Below are 19383 nucleotides of genomic sequence, written 5' to 3' on the forward strand. Positions count from 1 at the left end.
ATCTCCTGCCTCCAAACTGCCTCCAGGAAGATTGCTTCATAACTCAAATATCATTCTATCATTTTACATTTAAAAACTTCCTCTGGTTCCCACTTTCTGTAGAACTAAAACTGCTCAGCATGTGTAGAAGGTTCCTCATAGCCTCGCCCCAACCCATGCCTCTCTCTTCCCTAGGCTCCAGCCACACACAGTTCCTTCTTCCAGAGTGGATCATATATTTTCACATGCCAATACCCTGCAGTACCTTCTCTATGCCTGAAAGCAGCTCAAATATCATCTATGAAGCTGCCTCCAATTCCCACAGGCTCCTCCTCTATGTTTTGATGTATTTTGTATTTTTCCTAGTATAGCACTTGCCTCATTTTATTGTAATTATTTGGCTATAAGCAACTTGATTACTTATCACACTCCTATTGCTGTCTCCTGCCTCCAGAGGACCTGGCACATGAATGTTTATTGAATGAATAAATGAACTTCAATAAGGAGTACAGTGAGTAAACCCTATGGTAGTGTTTTCCAAACTTTAATATGATAAGAGTCTCCTAAAGTGCTTATTAAAATGCAGATGCTTTGGATTTACTCTCAGAGAGTTTGCTCAATTTAACAGGTCTAAAAAGGTAGAGTTTAGGAATCTACATTTTAACAAGCATCCCCAATAATTCTGATGGCCTGTGAGAAGCCCTCTGCTAGAATGCAAAGCAAATAATTTGTGTGGGGGGGGAAAGAAAGAACATTTGTTCCTTATGATGGCACACATTGAAGAATGTGCTTATTCTTCACATTCACATGTAAGAGAGATCCCTCGGGGTCGTTGTTCCAGGCACTCCTGAGAATAAATAGATGCCAGAATAAGTTTGGGAAAACCACAGTTGGCTGGGAGCACTGACTCACGCCTGTAGTCCCAGCACTTTGGGAGGCCAAAGCAGGCGGATCTCTTGAGTTCAGGAGTTCCAGACCAGTCTGACCAACATGGTGAAGCCCCATCTCTACTAAAAATACAAAAACTAGCCGGCTATGGTAGTGGTGCACCTGTAGGCACAGCTACTTGGGAGGCTGAGGTGGGAGAATCACTTGAACCTGGGAGGCAGAGGTTGCAGTGAGCCGAGATTGTGCCACTGTACTCCAGCCTGAGTGACAGAGCAAGACTCTGTCTCAAAAAAAAAAAAAAAAAAAAAAAGAAAAGAAAACCACAGTGAAGCGAATTCCGTGAAGACTATAAAGAAGCATCAAGCTCTGTGTAGAGGGCTAGATTGTTTCTTTGTAAGGACAATTGTCGTCAACTCCCATATGTTTGTTTTGTTAAAATAGCCACTATTTAGCCAGGCCCAAGCTGTTTTCACTAATACATTGCATTTGTGTCAAGCTTCTCTTTGGATATTCTCCAAGCGTTTTAGCAGCTTTAAGCCTGTCTTCCCTTGTTCCCTGAGGGAGGAACAAGCACAAGTTCACGCCAACTCATTAGAGAGGCATTGCTCAAGAGCAGCTCCTGGGGCACCAGATGCAGGCAGGAGCGAGGGAGTGGGATCCCTTCCAGCCCCCTCCCCTCTGCGCTGTCTCATTTTCCCCACCCACCCTCCCAAATGCTCCTTATTGTCTTCAGCAGGTGGCTTCCACCCCTGCCTTCAAGTCTGCTCAGACAATCTCCCTCCCAAGATAGATAAGCTCCAAAAAGATTCACAGGTTCTAGACAATGCAGAACTGCCAAGGACCACACTGGGCAAAGCAATACCTTCATACAATCAACCTTAAGGCGTTTTCCAGAGACAATGGTAAATGTGGATTAGGCTTTTGATCAGAAGGCAGAATGTTCATGACCAGCCTGGGCAACATGGTGAAACCCATCTCTACAAAAAATACAAAAATTAGCTGGACGTGGTGGTGGCCACCTGTGGTCCTAACTACTTGGGAGGCTGAGGTGAGAGGATCACTTGAGACTGGGAGGTCAAGACTGCAGTGAGCCAACATCGCACTAGTACACTCCAGCCTGGGCTGTTACAGAGCAAGACCCCTGTCTCAGAAAAAAAAAAAAAAAAAAAAGAATAGAAAGGCAGAACCTTTAGACAGCAGATGTCCACCAGATGCATGTGTGCATGTGTGTGTGTGTGCACGTGTGTGTACAGCCATGAGTTTTAATACATGTATAGATTCATTCAACCACTGCCGCTATCGGGATACAGAACAGTTCCATCGCCCCAAAAAGCTCCCTCCTGCTACCCTTTTGAGTGTATCCAAGCTTCATTTTAAGGCTTTAATCTTATAAAAATCTCCAGGGAAAGGTTAAATGCTATAGAAAAGTTAAAGGTAGTCTGTGTTCAATTATTTGAAGAAACTTGTCATTCAGGGTTAGATTATTTCTGTAGGGTGAGGACAAATTCCCATGACCTATATAGGTACTTAGGTTGTCTTTCCAGGCAAGTTTGGTTAGCTATCCCATCCTACCCTGTCAAGCAGGAGCTATCTAGTCCAGGATAAACTCCCTTAGTGGAAGCCTGATTATTTAAAATTATGTTACCATACCCATTATTTTTAGATTAATTAATAGGAATCCAACATCATTAGCTTGTAGCCATGAAAACTCTGAAAATAGACTCTCAGCATGGTCATATGAATTGCATTTCAAAGTGTAACCATCTAGATTTGGGGGGAAATTAAGGACCTTACACACACACACTCATATACACATCATATAGATCCACTTCACACCAAACCAAGCCTAAAAAATAAACTGTGAAAAGATCAAGATTCCAAGTGGGTTTTGAGTTAGACAAAAACAACATTAGTATTTTTAAATATTTTTTTTTTGTCAAAGAAGTTGACTGATAAAGGTAAAGGAAAAATCAGCTGTTTCGTTTTTGGGAAATTCACAATGCTCCTAAGTTTAGTGGGCTTGTTGAACTTTTCTGAACATTCAAAAAATATTTTTGTCAAATAATTTTGACATTTCAAATTCTGCTTCAAGCATGGAGGGAGGTTGCCGCTAACACCATTGTTACCTCTTGGGCCATCGTCCCCCTTAGGATAGTCATTTCAGTGGAAGGAAATACCCTTGGCTATCAGAGGCCAAGAGTCTGTAAACTTCTAGAGGAGAGTAAGCGTGTTGGAGTCATACTGATTTGGATTTTCATTCTGTCTCCTCTATTCACACTAGCTATGTGACCTTGGGCAGGTAGCCTAACCTCTCTGAGCTTAATAGCCTCATTTTTAAAAATGTAAATCATATGTAATTTTCAGGGTGGTTTTGAAAATTAAATGAGATCATATATATACAAAATGTCTGCCATACAAAAGATAGTCAATGGATGCTAATTTTGTCTTTCCTTTCCCTATTTTATTCATCTCTCTACCTCCAAATACAGCCTCATCAAAACTAGGTCAGTCACAATTTATCTTATTTTTTAAGACCGTGGAAGGAAAAAAAGATGGTTTAATCCTTCTCCTAATCTACCTTGTGACTTCTGACTTTCCCTGGTAGGAAATGATTTCTTAGAACCAACTTCAAACTATTACTTTTTTCTTTTTGGAGAAGTTTTACTTTACTGTCTTCAGTAGAAAAGAAGAGTAGGTGGTCTGGATTCCCCAGATGCGGATCAGGAAAGGCAAGGTTATGCTGCAGTAATGAGCAACCCCAGAATCTTAGTGATGGTTTGTAGAATAGTTTCTTGTTCATCTCTCCACCCCAAAAAAAGCAGAGTGATACAACATAAAGGACAGATAAGGGATAGAGCAAATATAGCAAAATGTTAACTGTGAAATCCAGGTGATAGGTATGGGAATGTGTGTTATGCAAGTCTTTCAACTTTTCTATACATTTCAACATTTTTCACAATAAAATATTGGGAGAAAAGTTTATTTCTCACTTATGCTATGGGTCCAACAAAAGTTAGCTAGGGTTCTATGCCATATCTTCTCACTCCAGTACATAAGATGATCAATCATCTCGAAAGTGGCTATTTGCCATGGCAAAGGGAAAGAGAGTTCTGTTGGCATTGCACAGACTGTTGGATAATTTCAGCCTGAAATGACATGTGTCACTTCTGCTTACAACTCATTAGCCAGAGCTACCAGTACATGGCCCTAGCCCAGGCCATGGAGGTCAGATCCTATCATGTGCCTTGATGGGGGAGGGCTGGAAACATTTGGTAAGCAGCACAAGTGATTACCCTGATGAAAATAAACAACTTCATAAACTTCAAAGAATAACATACCTTAGGACTATCATCATTAGTAATACGAACGTGACAAGGCAAATTCACTGGAACAAAGTCAGTAAGAGAATTCAGAAACTTTTTTCTTTCTCATCCACTTTCCTACTTTTAGTCTCCTTTAAAGGGAGCAGGAGAAGTAACCCCATAAAGGCTGATATATTGCAAACTTCTTGTTGGCTAGTTTGCAACCAGTCAGCCAGCTAGCCAGCCAGCCAGCTCTTTCTAGAATCTCATCACCTTTTTGTTGAGTCAGCTCATCTTCCCTGAGTCAGTGAGAAGATGTGGAAGCTGTCCAGAGATCTTAAGAAAAGCAGAAGTTAGTTTGAGGGTGGTAAAGCTTTTCAGAAATAGGATAGTAAAATATCTGAGTAAACAATATTTCAATATTTTTCTTGACTCAACGTTTTAGAGGAGTCAGGAAAGACTTCACAGTGACATTTAAGCTGGCACTTGAAGGCGTTTACAAGGTAGGAAATGGAGTAGGGCATTCCAAGCAGAGGGAACAGGCTGTGCAGTGGCAAGAAAACTGCTTTGGACTTGGTAGATCTGCAGGAGAATAAGAAATTCACTGTAACCAGAGACTAGAATGCATGTCAGGATTACTGTTAAAGTAGGGCCAAAAATACTGTATTTTTCATTTGTTAGCAAGTGGAGAATGAAATACCCTACTTGTTAAGGAAAAATTTTAGTCTTACCTAGTGCTCTAACTGTAGTTAACATGGCTTCAAAGAGAAAATATTATGTGCAAGTAATTTGCTATAAAGAGAACTATAGGTAAATGAGTTTCTAGCAACTGAATACTTCTGTTTGTTGGCAACAATTGTTGGCAACAATTAATATATCCACAATAACCTTCTTTGGGAAAACAAGCTACCTACTAGGCTGCAAACAAGTTAAGACAAAACTACCAGGTTTTAAAAACAAACACTGCAGGAGAGTGGGCAGGTAACGAGGTGATTTTAAATGAAATACATTTGTCAAGAGAACAGTGATGGGGAGAAGAAAAACAAGGAACTTTACGTGTGATCTATCGTTTAATCCTAACACATGTTGTGAAGTGAATGTTATTACCACCATTTCATACATGCGAAAACTGAAGATCAAATAAAGTAGCTTCTTATAAAATGAGCCTTCTTTTTGAATCTCTGAGACATTTTTCCTCTGTAAAATGGAGACATGACACATGCTGCCTACCTCACAGGGCTGTTAAGAGGATTAAAAGAAATAACAAAAGAAACTGACATCATTCTTGACCTCGATCTTTTAAATCAGAAAATCTTAAGTTTTCTGATTCTGTCTTGATGTTTGTATATTCTTCAAAACCGTGTCTTTATATAGGAGACTTAAGATGCCTGTTTGTGGAAGAAGTCTTTCTAGCATATCTTAAAATATACTATTTTAAACTATTTTTAAATAATTAAAAATGTTACCTTTCCAAGCATCAAAATAGAGTATAACCTTTGGCCATTATCTGAAATCCATTCATGGAATATTTTAGGAAAATAAGTTTTATTTTTTAAACTCCTTTAGTTTTTCTCTTGGCATTTTAAATAATTTTGTTTGAAAACGTATCACTCCTTTTCTTTTACTTTTTTTTTGAGACAGAGTCTTGCTGTGTCACCCAGGCTGGAGCATAGTGGTAGGATCTCAGCTCACTGCAACCTCCACCTCCAGGGCTCAAGAGATCCTTCCACCTCAGTCTCCTGAGTGGCTGGGACCACAGTTGCACATCACCACTTCCAGCTAATTTTTGTGTTTTTCAGAGAGACATGGTTCGGCCATGTCGCCTAGGCTGGTCTCAAACTCCTGGGCTCAAGTGAGCCACCTGCGTTGGTCCCCCAAAGTGCTGGGATTACAGGCATGAGCCACCGTGCCCGGCCTCCCTTTCTTTCTTAATGAAATATACCGAATAATGATGTTATGTGCCAGGAACTGTTCTAAATTTTTAATGTGCATTAACTTATTTAATCCTCATAACCATTCTGCAAGATAAATACTATTATCTCCATTTTCCAAATGAGAAAATTGAGGCACAGAGGTATTAAGTGACTTGCCTAAGACCACTCAGCTAATAAACAGCTGAGTCGGGATTTAAATTGAGGTATTTTCACCCAGAATCTGAATTTTTTTTTTTTTTTTTTTGAGAAGGAATCCCCTTGGAAGCCCAGGCTGGGGTGGCGTGATCCCGGCTCACTGCAACCTCCTCCTGGGTTCAAGTGATTCTCCTTCCTCGGCCTCCCAAGTAGCTGGGATTACAGGTGTGCTCCACCATGCTGAGTAAATTTTATATTTTTAGTAGGGATGGGGTTTTGCCATGTTGGCCAGGCTGGTCTTGAACTCCTGACCTCAAGCAATCTACCCCCCTCAGCTTCCCAAAGTGCTGGGATTACAGGCGTGAACCACCACGCTTGGTGGAGAATCTGGGTTTTAAACACTGAACCATGATACATTGCTGACGATAATGGGCCCTCTTTCTAAATTAATCAGGAATATCATTATGCTTATCAATTTTTGATATCTACAGAAACTACTGTGGTTTAGTACAGGATTGTGTACCTACAGCATAGAGATGTCCCCATCTGCTATTCTTTTGACTTACTTTGTCTGCTTTTTATAGTTTTCTGTCCTCTCTGAAAAAAAGAATATTTTCAGTATCTCTACCTCTACAAATTGTCTTCTTCCCTCTAATTGTTCTACTTCCAATTTTGTAAGAGTCAGAAACCAGATCACCCCACCTGTTAGAACTGTGTCTAAAATAGGAGTCATGAGGACTTGAGAGAAGACCCAAGCCTTTAGTGAATGGACTTTGTGACATCTGACAGGGATCTTTATTTTTTGGCATGTTTTCTGTTCTTAACTGTGATCCAGATAGTTTAGATGGCTGGATAAGTGACTTCTCAATAAGCGAGGTGTCACAAAATATAAACTCAAGGCATTTCTATTCTTCCACCTGTTCAAAACTGTTTTAGTCATCATCATAATTGGAAGGATGGCCTAGTTCCTCAAGCTTCTGGGTAGCCATCTGATGCTTGGAGGTAGAGAGACGTGGCTACAACTCGTGTAAAAATAGCCCTTCCAGATGGCTGAGGGGCAAAGTTACAACTCAGCAGCTCGATATAGCTGAGCACTCAAATTTTGGAGTAGGAGGAGAGCTATGTGAAAAGTAGCCAGAGAGACTGGGCTGGAGCCCAATCATAAGTAGAACAGTATATGCCAGGAGAGATCACTTAACGTGCAGATTAGCTGTTAAGTTTTTCTGTTACTTCATCTCCATCTCCTCCCCACCTCCCTTGATTCAACCTGACTTCTAGTCCTAAGGGAACACATACACATACAACATACACAGATATGCACACACACTTTCCTTTTTTTTTTTTTTTTTTTTTTTAAGGAGTGTATAATAGAGGTACAAACCATAACTCTCAAAAGGCTTCAGAATTCTTCTAGTCTAATCCTTTGTTTTAGAGATAAGCAAACTGAGACAGAGAAAGGTGTGGTGACCCGGATGTGAGCAGGACTCACACGCTCTAGGTGCTCTGCCAGGGCTCATCTTCTGGCTCGTTTGTGGGACAGTGTGAGCAGTTATCCCAGGACATGTTTCCTCCATGTCTGCCTTGACTCATTTCAAACTCTAAATAAAGCCTTTAGTTAGGAAAAAGAAAAAAAAAAAAGTATGGGCCCGGTGCGGTGGCTCACACCTGTAATCCCAGCCCTTTGGGAGGCCAAGGCAGGCAGACCACGAAGTCAGGAGTTCGAGACCAGCCTGACCAACATAGTGAAACCCCATCTCTACTAAAAATATAAAAATTAGCTGGGCATGGTGCTGCATGCCTGTAATCCCACCTACTCAGGGGGCTGAGGCAAGAGAATTGCTTGAACCTGGGAGGTGGAGGTTGCAGTGAGACGAGACCATGCCACTGCACTCTAACCTGGGCAACAGAGCAAGACTGTCTCAAAAAAAAAAAAAGAAAAAAAAAACTATGGATTATGGCAAATGTCATGATAATGTCTCCACCCTTAACACAAATACTCAAGCTCTAGTCACTGGCTTGGAAAACTGTTTCACCAGTGAAAATATTTACTAACCAAATTAGTAAATATTAAATTAAAATGTGTAGTTCCCACTTTTTATTTTAAACGTTTTAATCACTCTGCATTTCTATTGGATATTCTGGAAGAAAACCTAAGCCTCTGCAGTAAATCCATTGTTTTAAATATCTCAATGTCTGTTCAAATAATTGAGTGTTGGTTTTAAAAAATAGTGATTAGGAATGGGTTAGTACTTATGTTTTAGCAATTGTAATGAAGACTTTTTTTTTTTTTTGAAAAACAAGCTTATTGAGAAACATGTTACACTCCTTTAACATCATTTATGATCCCCAAAGGCAAGGCATTGCTGTTCCCTGGTGGCTGTGCAGCATCACTGCAGGTAAGCTATTTGCAGGTGGAAAAGGTGTTGAGTGCCAGCCTTTGAAATTCAGTTCTACAATGAATCAACTCTTTAAAATACTCCCAGCAGCTTGCATTTTCTTATAAGAAGGGTTTACAGGTAGCTAGAACAAACAATCCTCAACCAACTTTTTCCAACACAGTAGGATTTGTGCTGCCCAAGTAAATATTACAATATTATTGGAAAATAGCATGTTACTTTTCAAGAGGAAGTTTCTTTACTTCTTATGGAATTTATCCTTAAACTGTATGGTATATGGGCTTTGTGCAAGGTGCTGGAAGTAGGCAAGGAGGCCTCAACCATGATGTACACACACTATTATAGCACCATTGCTCTCCTGCTACTGAACCACATAGCTCACCAACTGGGGAGGGGTCACCACAGAAAGAGTAGTGGAGCGAGATAGGGACAAGCATTTTTTGATTGCTCACCAAGCACCTGGGCCTGTGCTAGTCCTGTTAAATTTGGCTGGAGCAATCCTGCTAAAAGGTCAGACTTGAATCATGAATAGGTGTGCTAATTCTACTCCAGATACATTCCCTCATCCTGTAGCATAGAGGCCTGAATGAAGCTGGCCTAGAGCAGGGATCCACCTGCTAGATAGCTATTGCCCAAATTAAGAATGCAAGTCAGGGCATGATTTTCAATGCCTTTATTAAGAAATATCAAAAGTTGATTACAGGTCCATATGCAGTTTTACAAAGTTCAAGTGAAGAAGAATGTAGGGATGCCATCAATGTGCATGTCTGAAGACTGTGGAAGCTTGTCAAAGGGGTAACCCTACAACTCCTGTCACTTTAACAATGGTCCACGGCAATGCTTTCCCCCCATTTCTACTAGGCTAGGCCATTGCACAATACCTTGTTACTTACAAGAGTTTTAATACATTATAAATACGTACATAATTGTCCTTCTGGTTTGTTATTATCCTTCCCTGAAAGAGTGGAGCTGTTGATAGGAAGCACAACATTGGAGCCCCATTCGCTGCTGTTTGTGTTACATTTTCACAAAGCCTGCTTTGAAAGCTGACAAACACTGCAAGTTCCATGTTACCGTATTACACATGGGAGGACCCATACACATGGGTATTTTTAAATTTAACATTGAACAAAAAAAGGGAGGAATCACTTTACTTGGAAACAAAACACCATAGTCAGTCAGTGGAACAGTCAAGAGCAGGACAAGCCTGCCAGGGCCACTGAACTCCGGTCACGAGCGGTCAATAGTATGACCGAGAACAACTGGATGCAGGAACATCAGCACAAAATACAGACGCAAGTATTCTGGGGGGTGGTACATCACCATCCTGAATGTGAGGGATATTGTATCAGAGGGGAATTACACTTTCAAAATAATCAGGGCTAGTAGGTCATCGGGACCAGATGGGGAACAGCAGTGGTGCGGCGTGCCTTGTTTAAGGCTTGCGCTGGTTTATCTAAAAGTGGGTTTCTGAAAAGATTGTCCAGCAGCATCAGAAAGAGCCACTTTCAGAGGAAGGACTCCTTGTTCACCCACATCAGACTGCGTGTCTCGTTGGGCTTGCATTCGTACTCAATGACGGAGAAGGGGCTTCCCCACTGGCAGTGATCCCGCTTGTGGTAATTGTAGAACTTGACTTGCCACACAGTCTCGAAGGTCCCGATGTCTGTGAACTGAAGGAAGAGAAACATGCCCGATAAAAACCTCATTCTGCCACGAGCAATAGAAGAGAGCTAACATTAGTGTCATAGCTCCTGGATAATCAAGCAGACCCGGTCCAGATTCTCTTGGTCTGCAAGGCTCAGAAGCCTTTCCTTTAGTGGTCTAGCTCCCTCCTTTGTGAAGGGAGATATTTTCCTAAAAAGCTGTCTGTACACCATTCTTCTCTATAAAATCTGATTTCCATTGCATGTGTGCCACTTGCTATCATATTGCTTTTAATAAAAATAACTCCAAAGTTTATCTTGTTTTTCAAGTTTAATTTTTTGAAAACTTAGAATTTTAAAGCTTACTCTAAAATGGCCCCTGCTGGCCAGGTGCAGTGGTTCACACCTGTAACCCCAGGCTGAGGCAGGATGCTAGCCTGAAGCCAGGGGTTCCAGAATAGCCTGAACAACAGAACAAGATTCTGTCTCTAAAACAAACCCCCATGTTCACCCCCCAAAAGGTCCCTGCTACAAAAGGGGAATGGCAAAGGGAAAACGAGGAATAAGGTTTACTGGCTTTTCTCAAAATACAATGGTACAAAACAACCTATGTACAATACATCTACATAAGATATAATTTCCACCATTAGTTTTAATTCCAAAGAAAAATATTTCATGGGAAGTGTTTGTTAAAGGCTCTATTTTAACTACTAAACATTGAGTATACTTATAAGTCAGGAGTCCATGCCTACATCTTGGGCTTATACATTATCCAAAACCATATTTGAGTATCTACTATGCATGTATAAAAATTTGTATAAGGCAGGATTGTTGCTCTTAAGAAGTTTGCATTCTACTTCCAGAAGGTAGGCCCTGTAAATCACTGCACAGAGCTCTCCTGAGGTATAAAGTACACATCTCTTGCCGCTGAGAAGAGTACATGGAATACCCTGGAGGCCACTGGGCAGATGCTCAAGTGGCCTGTGGGGTAGCCTGACCCTGCTACTGCCTTCTGGAGCTATTTAGGGGATCTGGCATTAAACCACATGATGCCTGTCGTTATTTTCTCCTCTGACCCTCCCCTGTCATGGGAGGGGACAGGGACTGACTTGGCAGTATTCTTAGACTTGTCATGAGCCAGAAGACGTGGACAGAGGAAGGCAGTGAGCATTAGGAGTCTTATGCTTCTTGCTGATACAGGAGGAGGGTGATCAGGTGCTTCCCGGATAGCTTTCCAAGATGCTCTCAAAAGTATATCTTGCACCATTGCCTCATCCTGCTAATTTGATCCCAAAACAAGATCTAGGCTTTCCTTTGGGAAATTTGCTTGATTTGAAATAGTGGATGATATACCTAGAGTCCAGAGACCTCCCAGGTATGAAAGTGAATTATCTCTTTTTAGAGAGTTGTGGCTTAAAGACCTATATAAGCATACAGCAGCTTTATTCACAATAGCCCCAGGTTGGAATTGACCCAAATGTTTATTCACCTGTTGATAGGCAAGTTTTGGTATATTTATAAAATGGCCTTTTGCTGAACAATACAGGAAGACACGCTGATTCAAGGAGCAACAGGGGTGGATTTCAAAGACATGCTGAGCAAAAGAATCTAGGCCCCCAAAATACATACTGTATGAGTCCACCTACATAGTGACAGAATGCAATCTACACTGACAGGAAACATCTGTGGTTATCTAGGGCCTGGGGTGAGAAGGGGAATTGATGCAAATGTACAAGAGGGAACTTTTTAGGGGTGATGGAAGCATTCTACATCTTGATTGGGGTGGTGGTTACATGGTTGTACATATATGTTGGTCAAAACTCGTTGAACTGTATGCTTGTCAATTACATGTAAACTATACCTCAAAGTTAAGAAAAATAGAAATAATCCATTTTTAGTGAGCTATGAGAAAACAGATATTCTAAATGCTGCTAATGGGAATTGAATTAGCCTTTTGGAAGGATCATTTGTATGAAGCTAAAGGTGTGAGTACATTCAGGCCCAGCAATTCCATTTATAATTTATCTTAAGAACATCACAAAGTTTAGAGTAGTAAACAATGCAACACAAAAGGTCCATCTTTAAGGCACTATTTGTGGCATATCTATATAATGGAATACTATGTAGTATTTTTAAATGTAAAGTATTTAATACAGTTTTTATTTTATATTATTACATGAACTAAGCAGACTACCATGAAGAACATGAAGTATTAATTCAATTAAAATTATACTTGGCTGGGTGTGGCAGCTCACACCTGTAATTCCAGTACTTTGGAAGGCCAAGATGAGAGGATCGCTTGAGACCAGGAGTTTGAGACTAGCCTGGGCAATATAGTGAGACCCTACCTCTATAAAAAATGTTTGAAAACTAGCTAGGTTTAGTGGCACACCCTGTGAGACTGAGATAGGAGGGTTGCTTGAGCCCAGGAGTTTGAGGCTGCAGTGAGTTATAATCATGCTACTGCATTCCAGCCCGGACGATAAAGACCCTGTCTCAAAAAAAAAAAAAAACAAGTATATATATGTGTGTGTATATATATATTTAATATTAGAAATTCTGATAGACTTTTATTTTTTCCTATGTTCTTTTTAAATTATTATTATTTTGAGATGGAGTCTAGCTCTGTCACCTAGGGATGGAGTGCAGGGGCATGATCTTGGCTCACTGCAACTTCTGCTGTCCAGGTTCAAGCAATTCTCCTGCCTCAGTCTCCCGAGTAGCTGGGATTATAGGCATGTGCCACTATGCCTGGCTAATTTCTATATTTTTTATTTTTATTTTATTTTATTTTGAGACAGAGTTTTGTTCTTGTTGCCCAGGCTGGAGTGCAGTGGCGTGATTTCAGCTCACTGCAACCTCCGCCTTCTGGTTTCAAGCAATTCTCCTGCCTCAGCCTCCTGAATAGCTGGGATTACAGGTGCCCACCACCACTCCTGGCTTATTTTTTTTTTTTGTATTTTTAGTGGAGATAGGGTTTCACCATGTTGGCCAGGCTGGTCTTGAACTCCTGACCTCGTGATCCACCAGCCTCGGCCTCCCAAAGTGCTGGGATTACAGGCATGAACCACCGCACCCAGCTGATTTTCTTCTATGTTCTTATTTGTATTTTCAAAATTTAATGATTACTTTACCAGAAAAAAAAAATTAAACCAAAACAGTATTTCCCAAAAGTATTACCAAATAGTCATTATACTTAACATAAAGGACTATATGCATTATTAGTAAGTACTACTAAGAACACTGGAATAAAAAATTGGAACAGTTCATCAAAAAAAAAAAAAAAAAAAAAAAAAAAAAATTGGCTGGGTGCAGTGGCTCATGCCTGTAATCCCAGCACTTTGGGAGATCAACATGGGAGTACCACTTGAACCCAGGAGTTTAAGACAAGCTTAGACAACATGGTGAAACCCTGTCTCTACAAAAACTTAAAAACATTAGCTGGGCATGGAAGTGTGTGTCTGTACTCCCAGATACTCAGGAGGCTGAAGTGAAAGGATCACTTGAGCCCAGAAGGCAGAGGTTTCAGTGAGCTGAGATCGTGCCACTGCATTTCAGCCTGGGCAACAGGCAAGACCCTGTCTTTTTTTTAAAAAAAAAAAAAAAAAAGGAAAAAATGACTAACACCTACAAAAACATTCAAATATAATTAGTAATTAAAGAAATATAAACTTTTAAAGAGACACTATTCCTCTAATAACTTGGTGACAATTTCCGAACACCAGAAACAATCTAAGCATCCAACATTAGGAAAATATGAAAATGGCAGCATATCCATATGATAAACTTACAGAGCCATTAAAAAGGAGTTTAGGGTTGTCGATGCTTCAAGGAAATGCTTAGAAAAATGTTAAAAGATGAACTGGAATGGTTTATATACATTATGAGCTCATATATGTAAAATAAGATATATAGAAAAAATGAAAAATATAACCTCCTAAGAAATTGAATTTTTCTATCTTCACTCAGATTTTATTATACTTTATGTTCCAGGGTACATGTGCACAACGTGCAGGTTACATATGTATACATGTGCCATGTTGGTGTGCTGCACCCATTAACTCAGCATTTACATTAGGTATATCTCCTAATGCTATCCTTCCCACCTTCCCCCACCCCACGACAGGCCCTGGTGTGTGATGTTCCCCTTCCTGTGTCCAAGTGTTCTCATTGTTCAGTTCCTACCTATGAGTGAGAACATACGGTGTTTGGTTTTCTGTTCTTGCGATAGTTTGCTGAGAATGATGATTTCCAGCTGCATCCATGTCCCTGCAAAGGACATGAACTCATCCTTTTTAATGGCTGCATAGTATTCCATGGTGTATATACGCCACATTTTCTTAATCCAGTCTGTCATTGATGGACATTTGGGTTGATTCCAAGTCTTTGCTATTGTGAACAGTGCCACAATAAACATATGTGTGCATGTGTCTTTATAGCAGCATGATTTATAATCCTTTGGGTATATACCCAGTAATGGGATGGCTGGGTCAAATGGTATTTCTAGTTCTAGATCCTTGAGGAATCGCCACACTGTCTTCCACAATGGTTGAACTACTTTACAGTCCCACCAGCAGTGTAAACGTGTTCCTATTTCTCCACATCCTCTCCAGCACCTGTTGTTTCCTGGCTTTTTAATGACTGCCATTCTAACTGGTGTGAGATGGTTTCTCATTGTGGTTTTGATTTGCATTTCTCTGATGGCGAGTGATGATGAGCATTTTCTCATGTGTCTGTTGGCTGCATAAATGTCTTCTTTTGAGAAGTGTCTGTTCATATCCTTTGCCCACTTTTTGATGGGGTTGTTTTTTTCTTGTAAATTTGTTCACTCAGATTTTTTTCTACAATAAATGTTACTTTTAAAATCAGAAATTTTTTAAATAGTGAAATGGATTTATCATCTTACAATAATATATACAGCCTGCAAGCCCAAGGGATTTTATAAATTCTATTAAAAATATGTGCATTCTAATGAAATCATGACTGTTCACAATAGGTTAGTGGTGGTATGTATAAATCAAAATCTCCTTTTATAATTCACCAAGACTTTTAGAGGATTTAGTATTGATTATTTTTGACCAGCACAAGGCATTGCACACTTTAAGTGCAACTGAATTTTACAATTAACATTTGAATTCTAAATTGTAAAAATATTTTGTAATAAAATATACACTGAAATAAACTTTATACTAAAAATATTTGATAATACTTTTCAAACACCAGCTAATTTTTTGAAGGAAGCAGCTTAAAATCATGCTAGGTAAGTGAGAGAAACAATGCTGAGATTTTTATTTTTCGAAATAAAAGTCAGTTATGAAAATAAAAAGCCCACCAAGCTGATTACAACCAAGAAAAACATAAGGCTTATGTCTGAAAAAATTTTTAGAAGTCTCAATCTAAGAATTCTCAGTAACAAGGGAGACCAAAGTTAAAATCTGCTGATAGCAACAGTCACAGCTAAAGATATATTTAAGTGTTCGTATTAATATTTCAAATTCAGTTTATTAATGTTGGATCTAAGGTCACACTGAAGTAAATGTAAGTGCTAGTAACTATGTATATGTCTTCTTCTCCCCCATGCCTTAGCTGTTTACACTTCCCATTAGCCCTCTTCCTATTCTTTCTTTTGGAGTTCTGTTTCCTGGGCCTCTTACTACCTAGCTCAGAATTTCTTCTTGTCTGGGTAGGAACAGATGGGGTCTTGAAAGCTGACATTCTTCTTAAAGAACAGGAACAACTCTACAGGCTCTTCACTCCCTCCCAGCCCATCTGTGCCTTCTAAGGAATATCTACCCAGGCAGGCTCCTGGGTGGTACAATTTATGCATAGGTATAATTCTATTTGTATAGCACTCTATTTTATGTGATACTTCCACATCCATCATTCCACTTTAATATTGTGCCTGGTTTTGTTATCTCCATTTTGTGGATGAAGAAACTAAGATTCAGAGAGGTTAAATGACTTGCCCTCAGTCTAGACTCCAAAGCCAGCCAATGATAGGAGCCAGACAAGAACCTAGGTCTCCTAATTCCTAGGTAGGAGCTATTTATCACTGTACAAAACTGCTGATATAAATCGTTATAGTGGACAGGTTTTTTTCCTCCCTAAATGAGAAATTACATGGATTGTCACAGGTAGAATGCTTTAGGGCATTGCTGTGGACTGAATGTTTATGCCCTCCTCCAACCCCAATTCATATGGTGAAGCCTAAATCCTAACTGTAATGTTATTTGGAGGTAGGGCTTTTGGGAAGTATGGGGGTCAGGAGGGTGAAGCCCACATGAATGGGTTCAGTGGCCTCACAGGGGACATGAGAAAGATGATCTCTTTCTCTCTCTGCCATGTGAGGTACATCAAGAAAGTGCCTATGGATGAAAAAGAGGGTCCTCACCAGACTATTGCCTTGATTTTTGGACTTTCCAGCTTCCAGAACTCTGAGAAATAGATGTTTGTTGTTTCAGCCATCCAATCTATGGTATTTTGTTTTAGCAGCCCCAGCGGAGACAGACACTCTACCTGGACATTTTATTTGCCATAGTATTCTTACGAGTTGCAAGCCTGGGTCCACTTTTTACTTCACAACTAATGTGGAAGAGAACACATCTGATTCCAAGGAGAGGAGACTCATCTGTTGTCCTCAGTAACAAATGAGGAATCTAAAGAGCTTGTTTTAAACAATTTTGGTGGTCTTACCACCCATTGGCATAGAATCTCCAGTGTACTTCTTTCTATTCACCATGCCACCTACTTCTACTGCAGACATGAGATTAATCAAGATCACTTAGAAATCCATTGACTTGGGAGGACAGAACAATCTTAAAAGAAACATGATGTTACTTTATTAGTAAACAAATTCAGTATAAATATGCATCTGTGACTTTTAGTGTGGTGTGACCTATCAATTTTCCACTGAATTTCAAGCCTTTCTATTCCTGTATTGTTTGAGGTTTTATTAGTAAATGTTTCCCATTTCTCTTCACTAAATAGGACTAAAAGTTCTAGGTCTTATAAAGTACACTTATCTTTATAAGAAACTGTTAAACTTTTCCTAAGTGATTGTGCCCATTTTATATTCTCACCAGCAATGAGAATTTCAATGGCTCTATATCCTCTCCAACACTTGGCATTGCCAGTCCTTTCAATTTTAGCCAGTCTGGTGACTATATAGTGATAAGACAAAGAAAGGAAATAAAGAGGCTGGGTGCGGTGGCTCATGCCTGCAATCCCAGCATTTTGGGAGGCCAAGGCAGGTGGATCACAAGGTCAGGAGTTCAAGACCAGCCTGGCCGAGATAGTGAAACCCTGTTTCTACTAAAAATACAAAAATTAGCCAGGCGTGGTGGTGGCTGCCTGTACTGCCTGTAATCCCAGCTACTTGGGAGGCTGGGGCAGGAGAATCACTTGAACCTGGGAGACAGAGGTTGCAGTGAGCTAAGATTATGCCACTGCACTCCAGCCTGGGCGTCAGAGCAAGACTCTGCCTAAAAACAAAAACAAAAACAAAAACAAAAACAAAACTGGAAGTAAAGAAGATATTAAGGCTGGGTATGGTAGCTCATGCCTGTCATCCCAGCACTTTGAGAGGCCGAGACAGGAGAATCACTTGAGGCCAGGAGTTCAAGACCAGACTGAGCAACACAGCGATACCATGTCTCTACTAAATACAAAAAAGTTTTGCTGGGTATGGTAGTGCGTGCCTCTGGTCCCAGCTACTTGAGAGGCTGAGGTTGGAGGATCACTTGCCAGAGGTCAAGGCTGCAGTGAGCTAGGATCATGCCACTTCACTGCAGCCTGTGCAGCAGAGACCCAACCTCTACAAAAAAAAAAAAAAAAAATTAGCCGGGTATGGGTTGTACACAGTGGTAGTCCCAGCTACTCAGCAAGCTGAGGTGGGAGAATCGCTTGAGTCTGGGAGGTCGAGGCTGCAGTGAGCTGTGATCATGCTGCTGCACTCTAGCCTGGGTAACAGTGAGATAACAGCCTGGTAATAGTGAGATCCTATCTAAAAAATAAATAAATAAAATAAATAGAAAAAAAAAAAAGAATATCAGGATACTATTTATCTCTAACTGTGTGATCCTAGACATAACTTGGTGGGCCTGAGTTTTCAATGAAAAGTGTATTCCAGAGTGTAATACAGTAGAGTGTAATCTCTAAGGCCACTTTTAGCTCTAACATGGTGTAAAGATTACAAAGGGCAGCCGGGCGCAGTGGCTCATGCCTGTAATCCCAGCACTTTGGAAGGCCAAGGCGGGCGGATCACGTGAGGTCAGGAATTTGAGACCAGACTGGCTAACATGGTGAAACCTAGTCTCTACTACAAATACAAAACTTAGTTGGGCGTGGTGGCAGGTGCCTGTAATCCCAGCTACTCAGGAGGCTGAGGCAGGAGAATCGCTTGAATCTGGGAAGTGGAGGTTGCAGAGAGCCGAGATTGCACTATTGCACCATAGCCTGGGTGACAGAGCAAGACTCCATCTCAAAAAAATAAATAAAATAAAATAAATAAATAAATAAATAAATAAATAAATAAAACTTACCCTTAAGGGTGTTATGCTAGTTATTTTTTGAAGAAAGTCAAATTCTCAAATACTGTCATTTACGATCACACCAAACAAAACAGAAAGCCATTCAAGTCCCTGTAGAATTCCTTTTTGGTTGGGCACAGAGGGGAAGGCTAGGAATGTGTCCCAGCATCTTAGATGATTTACATGATTTTAAAAAGTGAAATAAGATTCATAAATTTGAGCCGGGCACGGTGGCTCACGCCTGTAATCCCAGCACTTTGGGAGGCCGAGGCAGGCGGATCATGAGGTCAGGAGATGGAGACCACAGTGAAACCCTGTCTCTACTAAAAATACAAAAAATTAGCCGGGCGCAAGTGGTGGGCGCCTGTAGTTCCAGCTACTCGGGAGGCTGAGGCAGGAGAATGGCGTGAACCCGGGAGGCGGAGCTTGCAGTGAGCCGAGATCGCGCTACTGCACTCCAGCCTGGGCGACAGAGCGAGACTCTGTCTCAAAAAAAAAAAAAAGGATTCATACATTTGAGCAAATTTTTAAAGTGGCAGTAATCCTTACATTTTGATTCAGCTGATTTTCAGGTC

The 19383-nt window shown here is 40.5% G+C and overlaps 1 protein-coding gene across 6 annotated transcripts in view; it reads right to left on the reverse strand.

The window, feature by feature from the left end:
* Window positions 1–507: 507 nt before the first annotated feature.
* The window catches only part of CNRIP1 (cannabinoid receptor interacting protein 1), a 33029-nt gene continuing 14153 nt past the window's right edge, over window positions 508–19383 (reverse strand). For 5 of the 6 annotated variants that reach the window (XM_007970403.3, XM_007970402.3, XM_007970404.3 and 2 more), the window contains one exon: window positions 9293–10307. In XM_007970403.3, coding sequence (XP_007968594.2) covers window positions 10143–10307 — 165 coding nt within the window. In that variant the 3' untranslated portion in view covers window positions 9293–10142. Of the gene's footprint in view, window positions 827–9292; window positions 10308–19383 lie in introns of those variants that run through there. The other variant, XM_038007038.2, reaches the window with a different exon arrangement.

This window comes from Chlorocebus sabaeus, chromosome 14, assembly GCF_047675955.1.
Source record: "Chlorocebus sabaeus isolate Y175 chromosome 14, mChlSab1.0.hap1, whole genome shotgun sequence".
In the NCBI taxonomy this organism is placed as follows: domain Eukaryota; kingdom Metazoa; phylum Chordata; class Mammalia; order Primates; family Cercopithecidae; genus Chlorocebus; species Chlorocebus sabaeus.